Raw genomic sequence first — 23,552 nt, 5'->3', positions numbered from 1 at the left:
TTTTATCATCTAATGTGATATGGTCAATACTGTGAGTTGAGTTTATTTGCATTTTTTCAAAAGAAAAAAAGGAAGAAGTATTATGATATGTGGTATCTGTGCAGATACATTTAGAATTGTGAACAGAAGCACTTTTTACAGACTTCAAACCTAAATTATATATTTGTAGGTATTAGGAATTACAAAATTCCATCAAGCCCCCGGAGACAGTCTGTAAAAGCATTATAGTAGCATAGTGTTAGCCTGCAGAAAAATAAAAGCAGTATTGATGTATTCATTTTTGTAATCATCATAATAAAGAAATCCCTACAGCAAGATACAACATATATTGACCAAAGTGCAAGGGAGTTATTTTCAGCCTTGGTGATGAAACTCTGCCGAAAAAAGGGATCCACATCTAGAGGATTTAGTTTTGAAGACGTTTCAAACAGACAAACTGAAACGAATAAGGGTGAAATATCGGGAAGCTGAGTCTTCTACAAATGTTAGAAGCCACATTTCTTGTGACTCGTGGAGTGTGTGTGTGATCGCATTTGTTTGTGTGTGTGTGTGTGTGTGTGTGTGTGTGTGTGTGTGTGTGTGTGTGTGTGTGTGTGTGTGTGTGTGAAGTTACAAGCAGTTCCCTGAGCGCCTTCTACAAAAATGTTGAATGTTAAAATGCCACGGACCTGGCAGATGGAGACGGGTGGAAACATTAATTCTGTCAGAATAGCTTGCATTGTTCCTGAACAAATGAAATGCAAAATACTTCACCATTATAAGGGAATTTTTGTCACCTGAACATCTTTCCAAAAATAGCAGTTTTGGTCATTTCAGGCAAACATAATGACATTGTACTCCTAGTTTGGCCTTCTGTGACAACATGCTTACTAACTGAATAACATTTTGAATCGAGAAAAATACAAACACTAGAGACCATATGAGATTTTACTGCAACTTTCAAGCATCAGCTTTTTTTCCAAAATAAAACATTTCATTTTCCTTCAATTATTTTTTCTTTCCTAAATGTTTATATTTCTTTCATCAGGCCAGATCCTCAGCCAATACTGCAATCATTATTCTACGGTTCTTCTCAGAGGAGTAGTCTACAATTACCATTGGAACAGCCAGTAGCCATTTCACATGAGTTCCTGGTGTCAGGAGGCTACTTGCATAAATCCAGCTTAATTAAATGTCTAATTTTAATGTCTCACGTAAGATGCTAGGATCAGGATGTTGTGAGTATATTTATTGTAAAGTAATATTACTTTGTTTTTTTTTCCTTGAGTAAGAAAAAAAAAATCTTTTACGGGGGTCAATATAGAGGTGACGATGGAGAGGTTTTGCGACAATTAACAGTTAAACAAATGATTATCTTTAACATTGATATTTTATGTCAATTATTAGTTAATGATGCTTTCACTGTCAGAAAGTATAGGGATCAACACAGACAGAGTGAGAGAATATTTCAGTGAGAGGATTGGCTGGGAGCTGAGAGCATCAAGGTTTTAATAAAGCCAGCAGACTAAGACAGAGATAAATTGGCTCTGTGTTACTTTAATAAAAGAACTCAAACCCTCACCTAGAGCTTTGGTGTAGGATTACCAATCTTGGGTGACATGCACAAACACCTCTATGTTTTATCAAACTTGGGGTAGTCTGATCCCCAAGCAACCATTGGTGCCTTGCCAATTATCATCCAAAAGCTATAAATCTGCTCCTCAATGAGACTGAATCTTCAGATTAGGACATAATGCTATCCTTCATCATCATAAAAAAGGAGAGCAAAGCAAAATTGTAGGTGGTGGACACAAATAACTTCTCTATTGGAATTGTTGGTCTACATTTGAAAAGGATTTGTGATGTAGTGTGTGATTGAACACCACCTATTTTCAGTACGGCTCTTGGTGTGGAGAAGATTATAACAGAAAATCAATCTTAATAGAGCGTAATGTCTGTTTGTTGAAGCCGGAAAAAAATGTCCCCAAAATGGCAGTTTCATGATCAACAATTATGTGGTTTTTAAAATAATATAACAAGTAGAAGAGCGGATAGGTAGTTGCACTTCATACGGCTCTGTAAATGAGAATCTGAGTCTTGAGCTCCAGGATAGACAGAAATAATAAATCACGAAATCTTCTGTTAAATCTTTCATGTAATATAAAAGAGAAAAATCAAACCTTGTATCTATTCTTATCTGTCTACCAATGTGTGATTACATTAATTGTACTTTACTTGCATAGGTTTGTTTTAATAACTTTCTATACCATTGGGTGATTGTAAAACTTATCCAAAAATTCTACCTTTAACATGCATGTGCATTTTCTGGGAAATTGTGCTAAACAAGGTAAGATTTTTTTGTGCTTGTCTGAGGATCCAAATTGAGTGAATTTTCACGGAAAAATATATATATATGTCAGGGACATTTGAGCACAGGTTCCCTTTACTTTTTACAGAATACAACTGAGAGATTCCAACATATCCTAGAGGTGTCAACATCTCAACAAAGGCCATGATATTTTTTCTATACACCATATGGCATATTCTCATTGTTAAGGAGGATGTAAAACTATATCCACCATTAGTAAAACATACAACTACAGTTTATTCACTGTACAACTGGAAAATGCAAACAATAAGGGAACAACAAAAGGAAATAGAGATAGAGTAAGTAGGACAGAAGGTTTGAAGACTTAAGGAAGACATTGAATGTGGATGAGGGTCAGACCACAATGAAGGGGTTATGGTCCTGGAGATCTACTTGTAATTAATTATGGCTACTGAGGAAGGATAATCTGAATAGGAACATGGTCTTAGGGGTTTTAAATTCCATGGGCATATAGGCTAAAATAGACAATATGGTAGAACATAATTACTTAAAGCTTGAATGGGACTATAAGTCAGTCTAATAGGATGAAACACAAAAGTCAATTAACTGAATATTAAAGAATTATAGCTTTGTGTGTCAAAAAAACAGAAAAACACTATAGCATTAATCTAAGTATTTATATTCTATCTGTAGGATAAACCTACTATTTGTAACAAGAAATCCTCATAAGTATGCTTTATTATACAAGGAAAGAAAAGTGAACATTGCAGTGTGACCTTGTACCTTAACAATACCCACAACAATGTGAAATAAAAATGGTTTATAAAGCCTTTTGCTTGTTAAATGATATGATGTCCCGTAACATATGAAGTTATCCATTCCAGAGGAAGCTCTGCAAGGGATCACATATGTGATGCTACAATTCATGTTGACACTGCAGGTATTATCACATGCTCTTCAAGGGAATCTTAAGATGGTGCTACTTCAGAATCGAGACATTAAATTACGTGCAATTTATTTGTCCTCTCCACATTTTCTAGAAACATTTTGTATCAGCATCTTTGCTCTCTTTTTAAACACAATGCAGCCCTCACTTGTGTTTTAACAATGTTTGGTGCATTATGTAAATTTCTTCACAGTGTCAACCTTTGAGGTACTAAAGGAGACTGACTCAAACAGACTGAGTGGTATGGAGAAAGAGCAATTCTGTCTAAAAGAAAATGGATGCAGAAGCTCTAAACACCTTAACAGCTTTGTTTCATTTGGGCTTCTGAATCAATGTAGCCAAAATATATGGAATAATACTTATGCACATTGACACACAGGGGCATTTTAAACCCATAATTAAGACCAATATTTTCTGTTGACAATGCATGAAATAATTTTATACAATAACAGTGGGGAGGTATCACATGGGGGCAATTTGTGAATAAATGTTGAAAGCAAAGGTAGCAGAAAGAGAGAAAAATGACCAATTACCATTCTGTGTAAGCTTGGTGGAGCAGACCAGGGTGGAGATCTGGAAGGAGTCCTTGCTAATGGTACAGTTCCCCAGGTTCTGAGTGCTTTTTCCAGTGGTTGAGTAGCCCTTCTCCTCCAGCTCAAGCTTGGTGGCAGGTAGATTTAAGTACAGAGACGAGTCCTCAAGCTTCTTTGCTTCAGCCTGGTTTTACAAGATAAGAATTTATATTCTCAGAAAATCTGCCATTTATAGTTCAGCGAGCCATTCATGTTTGCAGTACATTTGTAATCCATATATTCTATCCATGCTGCAATAAGGGTTGTTGTGTTATCACTGTGTTTCTTGAAAAGATGTATTATCTTGTGCATTATTACCAAATTGAATGCCAAATGGCCTTTTGAAATACAAAAAGTATTTCAAAAGCTTCCACAAGAAGGCTTCATAATAAACATGTACAGACAAATGTATCACCATACAAAGGATTTTTAATTGGAGAATAATTTCATTTCACTATGGGGGTTGATGTGCATCAACTGCAAAACTCTGCAAACAAGCCAGGGAGGCATTAATTATGACAGAACCTAATAAGGTAGGCCAATGTTTCACCTGGTGTTCAGCTGTGGGAGGGGGAGAGAGTGAGCCAGCCCAGCATGTTGCCTGGGCTAAAATTTGAATCCCTAAAAACCACAAACTGATGTTTCAGCAGATTAAGGACAATTCCTCATTTACCTTATACACAATGAGATCATGCTCGCCGTCCCTCAGGGTTGTGCCATCGTACCTCATCAGCTTCACGAAAGACAAGGCAAATATCTTCTCGGATTTGTCTTTCGCTGTCGGGTGGAGGTTCAGAATCATGGGGGAATAACACAAAACAACACACTGTGAGAATGAAGGAAGAATGTTGTATCTGCAAAACATCTAACCCAGTATGTTGTCTTTTAGCCAATCTGCATCGCTTCATCAAGAAACAAAAACACATACGATAATTATTCATTTTTAATAATGTCACCTAAGGTAAGCTGAGCCTTTGAAAGACATCTTAGTGAAGAAATATCTACAGCGCACCAATTAAATCATTACTTATGTGCATGTGTTTGTATTTGTAAATGAGCAGTTTTGTTCTCCTGGAAAGAGGCAGGCATCGAGACATCCATAAAACAAGACATAATCATAGTTTTCTGACAAACTGACACCTTTATAATAAACAACATGAGATAACATAACATTATATCCTTCGACTGTAAGGCCAAGGAATTATGAATCTGCTTCCTGTTGCCATGTGAAGTCATTATTAATCCTAGGGCTAAATATAGGAAATATTTCCAGTTGGGAAAAAATGTTTATTTGCTTATGTTTAATATTCATGTGTTGAAGAAAAGCACCTTGTAGAGAAGTTGCGGGTTCATATTAAGTAATTCAGCTGATTAGGAACATATATATCATCTTTGTCAATCAGGATGAATTAATTCTTGTGAAACTAAAACATGATACATCAAACCAATCCCTCGTTTCTGTCCACAAAATAAAACCCTCGTTGGTTTGCTGCTAGCATCCAGGCCAGTAAACAATTCCTGGGCTGACCTAAGAGGAAACACGGGGAAGAAAATGCTGCATGAATGCAACAGAGCTGAGGAAAGATTATTTATAGCTTTAGCTTTCAAAGAGAAAACAAAAAAACAAAACTCTGATCTTGAGGCAAAGAGGTTAACTTCAGGAGAGAGGCATAATTTTGAGCCATATGGAATCTGTATTAAAATGTACTAAACCTAACTATAAATTGGCGGTTAACTCAAATGAATAATGAATAAAGTATGTCACATTTTAAAATCAAGCATCTACCACACCTATCACACAGAGGCACAATGGCAGAAATGGCACGGATCTTTAACTGTGGCCACATCTGTGGTAGAAGCAATCAGACTAATGAGGGCTGACAGTGAGTGCTAGTGTGATATACTGTGCTAGAGTCGGTCTGGCTCTCGACCAGAGGACCTAGATTTTCAGCACACAAACTCCAATGGTGGTCTAGTTGAGCAGCTCTGTCACTGTGTTTCCACAAAAAGTTCGGAGCTAGCTTGGAGCAGCGAAAGATAAAGGGCAGACGGAGGGGAATGACAATACAGATAAGTTGCTGCTATGATTTTATTAAGTCCATCATATCTGCTCAGCTTTTCTCCAGTAAGAGGCTCCTTTTTTCATTATGTATCCCAAAAGCAGGTTGGCCAGTGGGATGCAGTCTTTATGCTTTACAAAGAATATTACAGATTAGCTGATAGTTGTTGACACAGCAGCTGGCAATCAGAAGTGCTCAATTAATATTCATGAGCTGAGACAGTAATCGGGAAGCCATGTGCACCTACAGTTAGTCTGAAACTTGAATAAAGTCAGGACTCAAAGCTGGAAATAAATAAAATAAAGACTCTTCTGAATTCTACTATGGCTCATTACGATTGTGAGCAAGATAATCAAGAGAAAAAATTCATTTAATCGCAAATGTTATAAAACCAGCTTGTTTCTTGCAAGCTTCTAAAGTTCAAATGGCTTCTCCACCATTAGCTGTCCATATTTCAACACCCAGCTAATTTTCTCAGAATTTCAGCCTTTGACAAATATATATGCATTGGTTTATATAAAGGATTCAGATTTAAATAAGTTAATAAATTAATTAACTGAATCCTATTTAAGGGTCGAGAAATTCTACCTGTGAACTTAATGAAAAGCATTAAGTTTCTACATTTAATAACTTTTAATCATTTTTATGACTTTTGCCATAGTTAAGCTTGGTAATTATGTGCATGAGCATATGAGCTGCATCAATAATGGCAAACTAATACGCATGTTTTTGCCCTGGCCGTTGCAGTTTAAAATAGGAAGCACACACAACGCAATTCATATTAGTCAGCCATTGCTATTTTTTATCATTTCTCTTTTGTTGAATTGCTGATGACAACTTCAACTTCGGCAGCATCAGCATGCTCTTGCAGTCGCAGAGTTACTTGAGGTGAGCCAGCTTCTAAAGCAACCATTACAGCAAGATAACGGAAAGTGAAAAGTTTCAAAGGCATGCCTCGTAACAGCATTAGTCCTTGCAGAAGCAAGGTGCCAGGCATGACAAGAAGGCTCTCCAAGTGGATTATAAGTCAGCACCGAGCTCTGAGGCCTGACCATTTTCTCCATGCCACCTCCGTGCAGGTGAGATGCAAACCGAGCTGAAGGGTTTTAGAAACTGAGGAAGAAGGGACATGAAGCTGACTTTACCCAAAGAAATGTACATGTTCCTGTATCCCCATTCTGCTTTCTTTTCATACCATCTGTGGAACATAATCTGATTGTTTTGCAAGTATACACCTGTTATAATTGCTACTACTCCTCCAAATTTCCATTGCCCACACCACTCTGGAAATATGGCCACCATGTGGTAGGCAGATGGGAGGATGAAGCTGCCAGGGCTGGCTTTCCAGCCTTCTGCATCCCCGAAATTAAAAAGGACGTTAAAAAAACAGAGGGGCACACAGCATCGGCAATATTCACATAGAAACCGGATCCAATAAACAATAGAGGCCTTCCAGATGTAGACGCTGACAATGCGTTAAATGATGCTGCTTTGTGCAGTGGCAGACTAATAGCTCTGATTAATGTGACAAAGGGTCGGATTCAAAGTATTTATCACCATAGAACACATCTGTTTGGGTTGGACATATTCCATTACATTTGGTCGAGGAAAGACTACCAGGCAGCTGGTCATCAGACACACTGATATTCACAGGCTGACATTTTTACTCACAGTCTTGTGATGAGCGATGGCGAAAGGTAAACCGTAAGTGGCTCCTGTTCACATCCTCTATTGGAATAGCAACCTGGTACACGGGACAAAAAAGCCTGATAAATTACTGATACTTATGCTAGGGATTGTTTGCATAAATTTGTAAATATGTATACAAAATTTTCTGTCTTGAATTGCCAATCACCTTTTTCCAAGTGAAAAAAGTCAGGTATTGAATTAAAAATTAATTAACTTTATAAAAATCAGAAACAGTACCCAAATATCGACAATGCATTCCACTAACATGGCAAAGTAGTTCCCTGAATATATGAGCAATAAATTATACAAGAACATCATTATCAAAATCCCATAAAATTGGGTAATTTTACCTCAGAGATCATTAATTCATCTACAAAGTCCAAGATAAGATAAGCAAGGAAATTGAGGTGAAAAGTTATGGATTGTCAAACAAATAAGACAGAAAATCTTGCCAAATTTGAGAATTACATATATTTAAAGGTCACATCAGGGATACATCTCTAGGCTCTCAATTGATTTCTGATGTGACTGCCAATCTTAACTGACCAATCTAGTGTATAAATATTCAATGTCTATCTACGTTCAGAGCATCAAATGTGAATATCATCAGATAATAAGTGGGTTTGAAAATGTGTAGTGTAATTAATAATGCATTGAATAGCTATAAGGATCAGGATAAAAGTAAGAAATAATGAGGATATGGAAGTTTAATGTCACAGAGACCTACCTTTATTGTTTCAAACCAGCGTGGCTGTTTTACTTGGTAGTAGATGACAGACTTGTATTCATTAATCCCCTCATCACCAGCTCCAGGAAATATGACATTCTAGATGAAGGGACAAAAGATATCATCACTAAATGGGAGGGGATATTTGGTTATGCTAATTTAGCTACAAGTGCATTCAAAGAGGAAAAAAAAAAAATCACAACTGTCCAGCTATTATCGCTCTGTCAAAACATTAGCACACCCCCTACATGAGGAAAATTGACTCACACTCATTTGGGAAAAAAAAAAAAAATGCAGTCCCTGGGGCAGGCAGCCTTTATCTAAAATGACCTGTATGCAATCTGCATGCAGGGGCAGCTGCCTGTTGCCTGAAAATCTTATGACCGCATTGTGGAAATAAATTAGAAATTAATAATTTAGAGAAGAGTGACAGAGGGATTCCATGCATTCAATAGTGGAAGGAAACCAAGTACATCAAAAGAGGACCAGCTGTTGTGAATGAATCCAGCCAGTTCCTGCTTAGTCCTCGGCAACAGGTCAGTGTGCCTATGTAGAACAATAAGTGCCCCCCAGGGATTTGGCAAAGGGATGGAGTGGCAGTAGATGGCACGCATGCTTTGTGTTCAGTCAGTCCACACTGAGCAAGCTAACATCTTTTCTCCCACTACTCCAGCTGACTCCCTGGCCCGCAAGTGCCACACTCCTGAAATACTCCCAACACTAATAGCTTCTGACAACCAGCAATTATGAGAAATAACAGGTCCTGTCTACCCCGGCCATGCAAGGAAGATCTGGGGGGCATTTGCTTGCTTTAGCAAGTGTACCCCTTCACTTAGTGAGCAGGATTCATGAAAGTTACAGTTTTTGGAGAGAAAGAGAGGCAAGCAGCCAAGGTCCTTCTAGAAGTGAAAGGGGTTTACAGGGATGCGTTAATTTGTCAAGAGGATAAGAAATTACTGCGCAGCCTTTAAAAATGCAGCCGGTGAAAGAAAAAAAATCCAGGGGTGGATCAGATCCATGTAAGATAAAGACTAATGATATGAAGACTAAAGTAGGACAGGAAGCCAAAATACTAAACATTTCTCACACAGTGAATTCAGTATATAACCAAAAGGCCTGTAGCTCAGTAATTACAGTTTGGTCTTTTCAGGTTCCCAGTATATGAAGGATTTTTTTTGGTTTCTTTTTTAACTCTACTCAATGAATAGCTGGATGAAAACTGTAATAATACAGTTTGAATTGGAACTCAAAGTTTGGACTTCTGTAAAAAAAAGCTTTCTTTCTATCAGTGATTAATGTGACTGACAGGAAGTGAAAGTGTTTTTCATCTTAAAAACAGAACATCCTTGTATCCCACCAAAGCCATGGGCTTGGGTTAATTTTGGTCACTTAGGAAGGATCCCTGGGGGAAGTGAATACATGAGGCTGAGCATTTGAATGTAATTTGAAAAACAAGATGTTGAAGTAAGCTCAAAAGCTGCAAGACCATGAAGATGACACATTAACATGGTGGATGATAGTCATTTTCAGAAATGTATAAGGCTTTGATGGCCATCAATAACGGTCAGCAAAAAAAAATTACTGAATTGTAGCTGAATTTCTATACTGAAACTTTCGATTCAATGACAGTTCTGATTAATGAATTTCATTTTACTGAAATTTGTATCTGTCCTTCGAACACCGTTTAATCCATTTTTAAATTCTACTCACCCGTAAGAAAAAGCGGAATCAGTAGGAGAGCGAAATCTAATTAACCAAACTTATATGCTCTACATTATGTCCAACAGCCAATTTATGCATAACATGTCTGCGACAGTAAACACATACAAATCAGTTGGCGATAGTAGTGTCTAGGAACCCAAATTGCTAAAAAGCAATTTTGACCCAAAAGTCTATCTCAGAGAAACCCAAGATCACCGCCACTTTCTGCCATGTAACTTTTCACAGAATAATCACCATCAATCCTCACACTTCCAGGGCCTCCTGGGCCGAATCACTGCCACAAAGCTCTCCGACTTAGACTAATGTGCATAGCTGAGGCAACCAAGGGTAATAGTTCTCTATTCCAATTCACTGTTTGCAGGAGGTATCCCCACAACGAGAGCTATCATCTCAAATTATACCTTCATCATCAGTCCTATGTGTGGCTCTTACCGCAAGTGCATTAAATTAACTATGTGCATTTATAATTGGAAAATGGTACAATCCTGTGGAGTAAGACTGGAACTAAATATTCGGTAAGCCCAGTAAATTATTGCAAATATAAAAACCGAAACAATTTATAGACACGAGGATAAACTCCAGCAGCCCGACACCACCTGCTCAAGTTCCTCCCACAAGCTCCTCTTTTCAACAGCACCGAACCACTTATGTCCCACATTCACCAATGGCCTTTGCAGATCAAGAGGTACAGTTAGGATTGGGTTGACAATAATCAGACATCAGAGAAAGAGGTCACTGGCAAGAGATTCTAGGTGAAAAAAACATTTTTATTCAGGACTTTAGACTTGTTATTGTGTCTAAAGTCAGCTAGCCTTATTTAACATGGCAATCAATCTATTTATTTATGCTGAAATGTTTGAGACATTTTATGAATACAGAAAAAGCAAGAATATTTTTATCTAAAACAAGTGAAAGTGACGATCCTACCTGATGGCAGACGAACATGAATTAATGGACATTTATATGTTGAAAAGGAAAAAATGCAAACCACCACTAAACTGAATTACAGCTTCATACAGACTCCCGGGCTAAAAAGAGCTAATGTTGGTAATCATAAAACACACTGTGCTTATATTTGCACAGTTGTGGGTAGTTTGTGTTAGTATTTTATTCCTTGAGGACTGTGTTACCGGGCGTGGAGGCAAAATAAATCTTACAGTTGCACAAAAATAGAGATCTGTGGCACAACCATTGCATGCAGCTCCATGGTCAGTGTAGCAGCATTGACTGCTTTTGGAAGCAATCCGCTGCGACAGCCGTGTCGCCCTACGTATGTGCCCCATTCATTTCAGCCATAATTCTACCACAGGAGAAAAGGCACAGCTACAGACTCTGACAATAATATAGTTTGATTCCTGCAGTGGTAAGCCATTTTTTTGGCTGGTAAATCAACTACAGAGTACCAATATTGCTTTCTGCTACTTTTGGCAGGTGGCAAAGGGATTCAGTCTGTTGTGTGTATCGCATTGTTTATTGGAGTCCTGGTCAGTTAAGCAGTGTGCTGAGCTAAGTTCTCTAGGCCAATAAATCACACTGTCCAAGACGGGCTATAGCACCTGTGTCCTGAATGTTGAAGATGAGCTGAACACCAAGAAATCACCAAAGCACTGATTTTACCATTCCGGCCATACCTCCAACTTTTTGCCGTCCTCATCATAAACCGACATGGTGACCTCGACATTTTTGGGTGTTGTTTTGCTCCCCTTGTCAAAGTCTCCCTGAACGAGGGTCAGGTAGATATCATTTCGCACATCACCTTTGGGGAAGAAAAACAGCCAGTTCAGTTGTCAGGTGACCCTGTTTTCTCTGGTTTTGCATGTGGCTGGTGGGTTCTTTCATCATTCCAAATATATGAATATTACAGCAACATATTTTCGACATCCGCCATTTTACTCTCACGTTTGGTTGATTCTGATAGTAAATCATTTTCTATAACTCCACAGAATGATTTGTAACACTCAACCTGGCATGATGATTTCAGGAAATCCCATCTTTCGAGCCACAGCTGTTGATCGGTCCACGAGGTGGGGGAAGTCTTTTCTTATCTGATGGATGTCCCCAGGAAGCAGCTTGAGTGTCACCCACAGCCCTGGTGATACATTAAGGAGGGTTGGACTGAGAGAACATTGGGAAATATATGTAATGAGAGCGAACGGTTTCAAAAAAATTGTACGATGGAGATTTCATTATATGAAATAAAAAACCAAAGGGAAGAGTAGCCTGAAACCTTTTGCATTACACTCAGAATAATGGGTAGTATAGGGAGACGCATATTGCCATATTAAAGTGTATATGAAAAAGAACAAAAATGTCATGCAGTATCAAATTAATGGAATGTGTTCTAATTACATCAACTTTACAACCTTAACTTTGCAAGAATCCCTACATTTCGTTAACGGTCTCGTCATTCTCATCTACAGCTGTGCAGTATTTTGACATCAACTGATTATCACCCAAAAATCGATTTAAAATCTTAACAAAATACTAACCAAAGTTTTGTCCTGGAAGTGATACTTAATTAATTCTAAAATTAGAAGAAAATAACAAGTGGTATGGAAAGAAAGCAGCCAAAATTGAAAGAAAATATCAGCAAGAAATTACATGAAAAATGGAGTTTGTAAGAATTAGGTTCACATATAAAACTTCCAAATCAGATGCAAAGCCCCGAACACCATATTCATGCAGATTCCTCATACAACTCTGCTTGAAAATTAACATAAATTAAAAGACAATGAAGGTCAGGTCAGGTATGCTGTGTCAGATTTTTGTATGTGGATAAAATTATAATTATTTGCCAATATATTGTCAACAATCACCTTTACTCATGTTGTGAATCATACATTTTGATATAAAAAAAATTCACGTAATCATTTCGTTTCCCCATTTCAACCATTTCAATAGTTAACTGCCCTAAGAAAATATGAAGTGTATAACAAAATAGGAAAAGCCACAAATGCATTGTGCTGAATCGGACAAACCAGGGTTTTTGTGTGGTTCAAAAACAAGAAAATTTCAATGAAAACAGGGCTGTATAACATCACATTGTCCACAAGTAAGTCATGCAAATCCTCAGCCAAATCAAAATTTCCATATTTTCTCTGAATTTATCATATGCTTTGTTGAACATTTCAACGCATATCATTGAATTTGTATGAATATGGTGTACGGGGCTTTGCATCTGATTTGGAAGTTTTATATGTGAACCTCATTCTTACTAACTCCAAGAAAAAAACAACTTGCTAAACAATTAACAAGCATGTAACACTTACTGTGAGGTAACTTTAGACTATGTATTTTAATAAAAATAATCATAATAATTTAACCTTTATTAATGCCTGTGGGGAAATTCGTTTTCTGCAACCCATAATGGATGAACCACAAGCAGTGGAGATGCCGTCGACCAGCGACAGGGGAGCAGTTAGGGTTTCGGTGTCTTGCTTAACAACATTTTGACACACTAGTAGGAGCCAGGAATCGAACCTGTTTTCCAAAGACGATTGCTCTACCTCAGGGGTGTCAACATACGGCCCGTGGGCCGGAACCGGCCCGCAAGGAGATTTGATCAGGCTCGGAGGATAATTTGAAAGTGAAAAAATGCATAAAAGAAAAGGATTTAATTTTTTTTTATTAAATGCAAATCAAGAATTTTATGCTCTGACCTATTTTGGTCTGAGTAGAAGACAATCAGCATCACTGAGACAGACCAATCAGCAGACGTTGCGCCATCCGCTGCTTGTTACGACGTTGTTTCTACCCTGTTATCTACCTCCCCGCTACTCCCTCATTAGCCAAAATGTTGTTATCAAAACAGAGAAAAGTAGATAAAGAGTGTAGAATTTTCAAAGAAAAATGGAATATGTCTTATTTATTTACAAACACGCATGGGAAACCTTTGTGCTTAGTGTGTTTGCAACAAGTTTTGGTATTTAAGAAATATAATATTTGGTGCCACGACGAGACTCATCACAACAAAAAATATGACAGCTTGCAAGGACAACGGAGAAGAGAGAAGATCAAGAATTGCAGGCGGGTCTGAGGAAACAGAAGTCCACTTTCACGATAGCCAAGAAATCAGTGAAGCAGCAGTAAAAGCCAGCTACCTAATTGCTAGGGAAACTGCAATTGAATGTTAGTCACCAGCTTTTCTACAAAAGAGTATGGTGGAATTCTACTGTTCATGCAACTCCATACATTTTCAGTGTGTATTGTATGTGTATGCATGTTTCATGTATGAGGTTTACACATTAACAGGACAGGTGAATACTTTCTTCCTTATACATTTAATAGCACTCTCTTTAGCTTGTAAGGAGTGGGCAGGGATTCAATTTAGAATTTATATGCATGTGTAAAGGGTTTAAAAATCCCTTTCTTTATAAGTCTTATTTAATCTTAAAGTGCATCACTATATTTTTCAATATCAATTACTTGTTAAAGTTTGTGCCTTTGTGCGATCAGTGGGATCAGTTGCAATGCATACATGTGAATGATAAAAGTAAATTCCATGCTTGTCTAAGGAAATATGAGGTGTTTCATGAAATGTTTTGTAAAAGGATTGTTCATTAAATTCCAAGATTTTCCTAATGTCCTTGTACTTCTTTACACGAAAGGAAAGAGGAAAGAATTGTTATTTTGGTTATTTATTGCTGAGTATGGTATCATTTTAATGGTCCGGCCCACTTGACATCTACCTAGGCCATATGTGGCCCGCGATGAGAAATGAGTTTGACACCCCTGCTCGACCTCCTGCTCCACGCCGCCCCCAATATAAGCCTTTAGATCAGTGCTGCATGTTATACATATACAGCACTCACCTATACTAGAAAAGGGTGAAAAACTGAAAATGTAGAGGTAAATCAGTGAAAAAATGAGAAACAAAATGCCTGAGGGGAACTTTCAATGGAACTGATTTAAAAAAAAAAAAAAAAAAGAAAAACATTTGCTGCTTCGGATCTCTGCTCCTAAGGAGAGAAAATTGTATCTTTATTGGAAGCTATAAGATCTGCAGAGCTGCTTTATCTCAGGAGACACATAGTGACATAAATAGACACATCTAAATAGGACTTGATACTATGCCCCTTGACATATTATAATACTTGAGCTCCCTGGAGCTTTGTACACTTTCACCTCACGGAACCCTTATTGTTATGAGTGACAGATCTCTGACTAGCCTAGCTGGAAGCCTTTTGATATGCGAGCATGACCAAAAAAAAAAAGCTGCTTTCCATGCTGCACTCTTTTTCCCAGTGTGGACCGGAGCAAACCTGACATTTAACCAAGTACGTCTTCATAAGACATGACAATACCACTGAGGCTTGTCATGAGGTTTCTTCCCTCCCAACACGAATCTCAAAGATGATGTTCCCCAGACATGTCAAACCACTGATAAGATCAAGCCTTTGCTGAAGACTCACCATCTTAATTAACTGGATTACTTGACTACAGCAGTTATGGTGGTATAAGAAACTATTTTTAGTAGGAGTGATTTATAGTGGGAAGACTTGACAAAGAATTATGTTCCAATTAGCGAGAAAGCAATTTCAACACCCTGCTTCTATGCTGGAGGTCAGTTGACTGCATTTGCACAAACACTAAACATGGTAGGAAAGAAAATAATAGCACGGTTTTAAAAGGGAAAATTAAATATGGACCCACAGTATATCTGTGCCTTTCTATGAAGGAATTTTGAGCAGAGATAAAGGATGTTGGATAGATTACAGTTTTTCACAGTAAACATACAAATTGACACAGCAGTAATGTGCAGAAGGTTGTACATTTGAATGCCTCTGAAAAATACCTTGATATCCTAATTGTGTTCTAGGAGATAATCTACATCTTTTTCCTGACAACATCTAGGTCAATTCCTCAACTATATTCCTTTCATTGATTTCATAATTTTCATGAAATGCCTTAAAAATGGCTAAGTACCTGGGTCAAAATCAGAAAAAACAATTAAAAATAAACCAAGATATTATATGGAAATAAACATTGAAATTGAAAGAAAAAAAAATTAACAATAATAATAATTGACATTTTAAAAGGATTATAAAGACTGAGCATTAGAAGATAGGGGAGCTGAATAAATCCGTCCAAACATTTTACTGGACACTAATACTAATTATGAACAGTGATATATTGTGATACTCCTTTCATTTATAATACAATTCCACGGTATTAAAGTACTGTTTCATAAGGTGATGCAGCCATGCTGCATCACCTATCAGGTCAGACATTTGCTGACTTTGATTACCCTAAATTTTAGGCCTCTGAAACAGTACAAATGAACATGAAACTTTATTGGTAATGATCAGAGTGATGTATTTTATGATTTTCCTGCACAGTACCTTGACCTTTATGATTGACCTCTTTGGCAGTGATGACTTTGTTGATGACTGTCTGGAGAAAGTCGTTCTCCCCTGCCACCCTGGGTGAAAAACGGGAGATGTTCAGCTGCTTGTGGCGAATGGCATCATCCAAGGCTAGCCTGCAGTATGCACACAACAGGCAAACCACAGAGAAGGAGAGATGGCGGAGCAGGAGGAGGAGGAGGAGCACAAGTGATGGTTGTGAGAGGGGGATGGGTGGGGGGTGAAAGAGACGGGGAGAAAAGAGAGAAACACACCGAAGAGTGATGCGAATACCATGACAGACACAAAGCCACTTGTTAGCAGTTAACAGTGAGGCAGGATGGGTGATGACAGAAACACACAAAGAAATAATTGTTTAGAAAATGATGTCAAGTCAGCATTTATAGAGTCACTACTTCAACAGGGAGCCTGAACTCCTCAGTCTAGAAATGTTTTTAAAGAGTGAAACTTATTATCCAAGGCTTCTGCGCCCCTGAAAGCACTCAGTTTGAAACACACATTCTTGTCATGTTCTCATCATTCAAATTCCTCTTTTTTTTTGTTTACTCCATAGGGTTTTGAGAGTAGCGTGCCAGACTGATTGAAACAGGTGATGTACAGAGCATAAAAAAGCAACAGATGTCTTCTGAGATGCTCCACATGAGTGGCATCTGTTAAAGAAATATGTGTGGGTGGCAGAGATGGCATCAGCAGTGTAGAAAGTCTAAAAGCAGAAAAGGAGACAGTGATGGTGAGATAGAAGGGATGTCATCATGGCGAGTCATTCAAGGATCTCCCAGACCTCTGTCAGTGCCTCCTACCTTGAATCCAAAATCAATCCGAGTGAGGAAAACAAAACATTTTTAGACAACATTGTCAGGCATAGGATAGGTTCCCTCAGATACGAAACAATAAATTTAACTCCGACAAGGAGGTGATGTTTTCAGTATTCAAAAGCTGACAAGTCCATTTGCTTCTATCCTGATGGAAAGCATGGGCAAACAAAGGGGGGATTTCATCGAGAGAGCAATGAGATAATTAGGTTTAAAGAAACAATATATTCTTAGCCTTGGTCTTGGGGAAATCTTGCAAACAACAGAATGTTCGTTTGGATTTTAAAGTATTTTATTCTGTTTCCTACAAAAATTCTGAAGGTGTGATACTAGAATGTTATAAACAGCGTGGAAGAATGGCTAAAATGATAAAAACTGGAAAAACCTGTGTGAAAACATTACACTAAAAGTGCTAATGATTATGTCAGGGATTCATCATTTATTTAAAGAAAATGTTAGCAAATCATGAAAGATTTCATAGCCCAAGGTATTAGAATTAGAAGAGCAGCGTATCTGTACATTTCAGAAGTTGGAGCCAGTGACTCTTTGAAATATTGATACTTCAATTTTGTTGAGTAAATGTTTTCATTATTAATTCAGCTCAAATTAAATGTCAAATAGTTCTGTAAAGCTATAATTGCTGTGATTCCACATAACGCACCTAAAATACAGTCTATTTGGACTCCTGCAAAAAGTGACGAAAAGAGACCAATGAACTGGTTCGGCAGCACTCTATCTATCCAGTATAGGCATTTCATTATAGGTCCAGATGCCAGGAGTCAAAATTTTAGCTTTGAAAACGCATATGCTAAAATATCTGCTCTCTCCCTGAGACAGAGATCATAATGGAAACAAATGAAGTGGCTGTCCCCAGTTGACAAAGTCATGGCACACTGTCACAGGATCACAAATTCTTAACAGTTTACAAAGACAACACCTGGCACCTGATTCGAGCTCAGTGATTTGGAACAGAAGCAGCATGAATAGACCACTAATACCTTAACTACTACTGCGGGGGGAAAAAGATGAGAAAACAATAAAAGAAAAAAAAACAAGTATAAATATTCTAATAAAATCAATGACCAAATTAGTTTGGGAAAAGAGCAATGGGAAGAATCTTGTAAAAATTTGATAACTGTAATAAAGCAATATTATGGGGTGGAGGTGCTTTTTGTCTATGATGATAAAATAAGTGGTTTATAATTCCAATTCAACAAACTTATCAGGGCCATGGTTGCATTCTAGAAGCATTCAGAATTGAAGAGAAGGGGTTGTTGCTTTCAAGTAGAAAGCCTTTGCAGAGGAAAACATATTGTTCCTCAATCAAAGGTCTATCAAGAAGTTTTGTTTTTCTCGCATATTCTGCTTCCTTCCAGGCCCATTAAAGAGAATGGAAAGGCCTTGTTGGTGAAAGAAAATACATTTGTGAGACTGTTTGGAGGACAGGGAGTGGGAAAAGGGAGAATAATAATTAGAACACGTCCAATATTGGGCTATGGAACAATCTAGTGTTTAACTTCCTCAGCAAATGTCCCCATTTCGTCACGCTTATAGATCGAGATTCATTTCTTCTCCATAGACTGGTCGACTAATTTCCGTGATTTATGCTCACAGATAAAAACTGTTAAGTTAGGTCATCTGCCAACTAAACTGGCTGAATCTGAAGCATTTCCAATTACGCAGAAAATCACGTTAAGGAAAAGGTTACTCTTGCTTTGTACACTGTCCTGTGAGAGTGGCAGCAGTTAATGAGATTGCCTTAATTAAGTCAGCCGGGAATACAGACGCACAACAGTCTTGAAATCCACGCTAATCAGGTGTCAAGGACTTAAAAACTAAAAACACAACAGCTGTGCTACTGACATTCTATACATAAATCATGGAAAAAAGGTGCAAGAGATTTACAACATCACAGAAAGCTCGCGAGAACTCTTTCCCCCTGTCTAAATGATTTTTTTTTTTTATGTGTGTGCACTTACGGCTGAAATGGAATAAAGTGCTGCTTGTCTTCATCGTCCATTTTGCCCGTTATGATGTCAGTGACATCCATTACTGTAGGAAAAAAAAGGGAGAGAGGGTTACAACATTCTGCGAAGGGTGCAGTGTCTGTCACAGGAATGTAGATAACGGCTAAGCAAGGGCACAGCGGATAGTAAAAGCACCCAGACAGAGAATTCTTCACCGAGTGCTAATTAAGAGCTGGAGGTATAATGAAAACTTAGAACATCAAGTAACTATGATTTCTTTTACCTGCAGAATTGTCACAAAATCTACAATCAAGGACAGTTTTAATGGTTTATCATTAAGATTATTAGGTGTCATCCATATCCAATGACAAGATGAATTTGGAAAGGAAAATTACAGAACGTATCGCAAAATAAACGGTCAAATTTTATCAAATTATCTTACGACCCGAAAGAATATGACTTTTTAAAAGAAGACAGATTTTTTTTAAAATACTTGTGTGAAGTGGCAGTGGCGATTATGCCATACATCCGGCTTATTTAATATCTCTTGGCATGAGTAAAAAGAGACACGTTTTTTTATTTGGAGAACTATGAGCAAAATGTCAATCACTTTCTTTCATAAATTAGCTTCATGTTGGCATGAGAACTTTTAAATGTTACTATTTTAGTTGGATACTCAAAATTTTCAGCCAGGAGTTAGAAAGGACTTTTGGCACAATCCTTCATATCAACAATAAGTCAAAGAAATGGTTGTGTCTGAGGCTGTATGAGGATTTTTAAGTGAATAAAATGCTGCCAAGTCCTGTGACTGGACTGTTAAAATGGGACTACAGCATTACAATAAAATAAGACGGCTCTTTTGGAGAAACAACTTGTTGCTGTGTCTCTTTTGTGTTTGCTATACCTGCCACTCCAAAGGGTCTTCTCAATCCAGATGTAAGCTTCTTTGTGTTGTTGTCTCGCAGCTCCATGCGCCCCACCCTGACGATCTGGCACACAAAACTTATCTTCTCTCTCTTCAAATCCTCACTTCCCAAGTCCTGAAAAAGAATGAGACAAGTTGTTAAAAAAAAAAGAAAAAAAAAACATGGTAGGATGATGTATCAATCCATGAACCTTTAAATCAAATCCATGACTATTATAACCACAGGGTGGAATTGTGCAATTTTTCCTTTATATTTCGACAGGCCACCTCACCTTTTAAGTTACAGCAACATTGTTGTCAATTTTGTCAATATCAACTTAGCTGAAGATTATTTTATATATGGACAAGATTTTTGCCATCAGATGATTAAGCAAAATATGTGATATTTATCCACATAATATGCCTTTGGGCTATCATGCTGAAAATATTTAACTGCTTCAAGTAAATCCTGACTAACTCCTCTGTCCTTGGGCTTCCATTAGATAGAGGTGACTGCGCTGGCAAATAAACAGCAATTGGGACCTCTTTTTGCAAGAGATTTTCAAATACAGGTTCTGTAAACAGGCTCTCATATGCCTCATAACATGGCTGAATAAACTGTGCTCCATCACAGGAAAATGTTCAGACACACAAAAATGCAGAAGCGCACACACAAAAGCACACTCACCGTGAAGACTGCACGCAGATTGTGAAGCTGGTCAATGTCTTTCACCAAACCTGAACTTGACCATTTTACCAGGTAGTTTTCACTGCAAGGGAGAGATTACAGAGAATGCGAAATGTGTAGAATGATCATGTTCATCCTAACAGTACAAACTAAATCCAGCACACATGTCATTGGTATTTTCTTCCCCAGGTCTCACAATATATAAATAGCAAAAGTTATTGATTCAAGCAACCAGGGTTGTTTGGGAGTTTTGCTGGATTCCAGTGGTTCGTGTACTTGAAGGTCTGCGTACCATCCTTAAGAAAGTTATAAGTGTGCTATAAAATAAACCAATTTATATATATTAAGTAGTTGGGCCTGGGGCAAGATGATATATAAAAAAAATAGAATGTGAAATGTGACGCACTCATGTTAAAAATATCTTTCATATACATTTTAAGAATGAGAAGTTCTCATATTTCACATTTTTCTGGTTATTTGTTACAACTGCTTACAAATATGCAAATGTTATCATTTTTTTATTCATTACTTGTATTTCCTCAGTGATTACTTGAAAATAGGTATCTAGTGTTTAATTTTTCAAGACACTTTTAATCAATCTTAAAGGTACATTATGTGCTTATTGAAGAAAAGCATCCAAAAGAATGTTCCCGACTAATTCACTTACACTGTGAAAATGAAAAAAGTATCTCAATATTGACATGAAAAATATGTACAGTACAATATGACACTTTGGGATATTTGATATTTATACAAGGTTTCTGCAGGGTAAGGGTTAGTGTTAGGGTTAGCTAATCAGCTAATCTAATGTGATGCTATATAGTTTTTATTTATGATGTCAATCTAGAATAGATTTTGGACAATAGCATATGTACATGTGACAATGGAACTATATCACATGGATTTACCTTGTGTATGATTATTACTCATATACACAATTAATCAATTTTCAATGGAATGAACAGACAATGAATTCCAGACATGGCATTTGATGCTTTTAATGCTATTTAAGGCCTTAATTTTGACAAACTCTATTTAATGACTTTTAATGCTATTTAATGACTTGCAGGTATCCAGAAATCCATACACATAATATACTATGAACTTCATGCCTCTCAAATGTTACAGCTGTCTCAAAATACATAAATCTTCGTCTTCTTTCGGTTTTTCCCTTCAGAGGTCGCCACAGCGAATCAACTTTCTCCATCTAACCCCATTCTCTGTATCCTCCCCTCTTACACCAACTACCTTCATATCCTCTCTCACTACGTCCCTAAATCTTCTCTCAGCTCTTCCTTGAGAACTCTTGCCTGGTAGCTCCAATTCCAGCATCCGTCTACCAATATATTCTCTAACCCTCCGAACCATCTCAGTCTGGCTTTTCTGATCTTCTCTCCAAAACATCTAACACAGTGGTTCTTAACCTGGGTTCGATCGAACCCTAGGGGTTCGGTGAGTCGGTCTCAGGGGTTCGGTGGAGCCTCCGCCGCAGAGGTCCACCCCTCACTCTAGTCTGCAGTTAGTGGGCACAGTCATTGAAAGCGTCCTGCTCTGAGATTTCCTACCGGTCCGCTTTGAGGTCGCTGGTTTATGCAGCAGAGTGAGACCTCCCTATCAGACCATTAATGCACAATTCATTTCGTGCACCAGTAAAAAAAAATCATATTTTATTTTTTTACTAAAGAAGGGTGCGGTGAATGACCATATGAAACTGGTGGGGTTCGGTGCCTCCAACAAGGTTAAGAACCACTGATCTAACATGTGCTGTTCCTCTGATAGACTCATTCCTGATCCTGTCCATCCTGGTCACTCCCAAAGAGAACCTCAAGATCTTCATCTCTGCAACCTCTAATTCTGCCTCCTGTCTTTTCGTCATTGTAACAGTTCCTAGTCCATACAGCACAGCTGGTCTCACCACTGTCTTGTACACCTTTCCTTTCATTCTGGTATCCCATGGTACCCCTGACACTTTTCTCCACCTATTCCAACCTGCTTGGACCCGTCTCTTCACCTCTTTTCCACATTATATATTATATAATATTCACTATTTAAGTCTTACAATTGAAAGCTGATCAATTACCACTGTTCTTGTATACATTGTATGCAACAGATGAATGATAAACTGACTGCATTAACCCTAGCTTTGTTGATGCAGTTGAAGAGGCACTTATTCAAATCACTGTTGTTTGTAGAGTAAGTCATACATGAGTAAATTGGTCTACCTGGGTGTAATGAAATCAAGGCTTTCTCACTCACAAAATGATGTTACTTATGAGAAGTGCATTTACACAATACATCCAAAAAATACCTAGAAAAATACTATAAATGTTTCAGCAATTTATTCTTCGAATAAAGGAAGAGGATAAAGGGATAAAAATAAGAGAGCAAAATAGAGTCAGGGGGTTTACCTGATAAACTTGGATTCCACTGGGTCATAGAGCGACATTAGCACCTCTGCATCTTCCCCAATTTTGCAGACCACATTCTTTAAAGTCACAAAGAGTGCAAACGCCGGTGTGGAGGCAAACTTCGCTTGCCTCGTCAGATCAATATTCTGCTTCTGAGACTGTTGAATGGACAACGATGAATCACATAAAATACATGCAACAGTCACAAACCTGAGGTGCCGATCAAATAACTTTTGGGAAAAGGACTGAAAATGATTCAGTGATTAGGTGCATCATGACATAACAAGAATGAAGAGAAAAATCCCTTTAATTCCTCCCTATGTATTTTTGCACTGGACCAAAGAGCATTTTTTTACCCTAAGTTGGACGGACTGAGTGATTCCC

The 23,552-nt window shown here is 37.8% G+C and overlaps 1 protein-coding gene across 4 annotated transcripts in view; it reads right to left on the bottom strand.

Moving 5' to 3' along the window:
- Window positions 1-23,552, bottom strand: part of dock1 (dedicator of cytokinesis 1) — a 177,559-nt gene that overhangs the window by 131,442 nt on the left and 22,565 nt on the right. For 2 of the 4 annotated variants that reach the window (XM_086139460.1, XM_086139461.1), the window contains exons 8-18: window positions 23,169-23,326; window positions 20,761-20,842; window positions 20,073-20,208; window positions 19,181-19,253; window positions 16,366-16,505; window positions 11,988-12,113; window positions 11,656-11,780; window positions 8,303-8,401; window positions 7,558-7,630; window positions 4,500-4,603; window positions 3,788-3,971 (exon numbers count right to left, since the gene is read on the bottom strand). In XM_086139460.1, coding sequence (XP_085995586.1) covers window positions 3,788-3,971; window positions 4,500-4,603; window positions 7,558-7,630; window positions 8,303-8,401; window positions 11,656-11,780; window positions 11,988-12,113; window positions 16,366-16,505; window positions 19,181-19,253; window positions 20,073-20,208; window positions 20,761-20,842; window positions 23,169-23,326 — 1,300 coding nt within the window. The remainder of the gene's footprint in view (window positions 1-3,787; window positions 3,972-4,499; window positions 4,604-7,557; window positions 7,631-8,302; window positions 8,402-11,655; window positions 11,781-11,987; window positions 12,114-16,365; window positions 16,506-19,180; window positions 19,254-20,072; window positions 20,209-20,760; window positions 20,843-23,168; window positions 23,327-23,552) is intronic. The other 2 variants (XM_086139462.1, XM_086139463.1) reach the window with 1 other exon arrangement.

This window comes from Fistularia commersonii, chromosome 32 (genome assembly GCF_037954325.1).
Source record: "Fistularia commersonii isolate RoL2024-O1a breed Wild chromosome 32, RoL_Fcom_v1.0, whole genome shotgun sequence".
NCBI classification, from domain to species: Eukaryota; Metazoa; Chordata; class Actinopteri; order Syngnathiformes; family Fistulariidae; genus Fistularia; species Fistularia commersonii.
The sequence above is the reverse complement of the archived record's forward strand: the minus strand, read 5'-3'. Positions and strand labels throughout refer to the sequence as shown.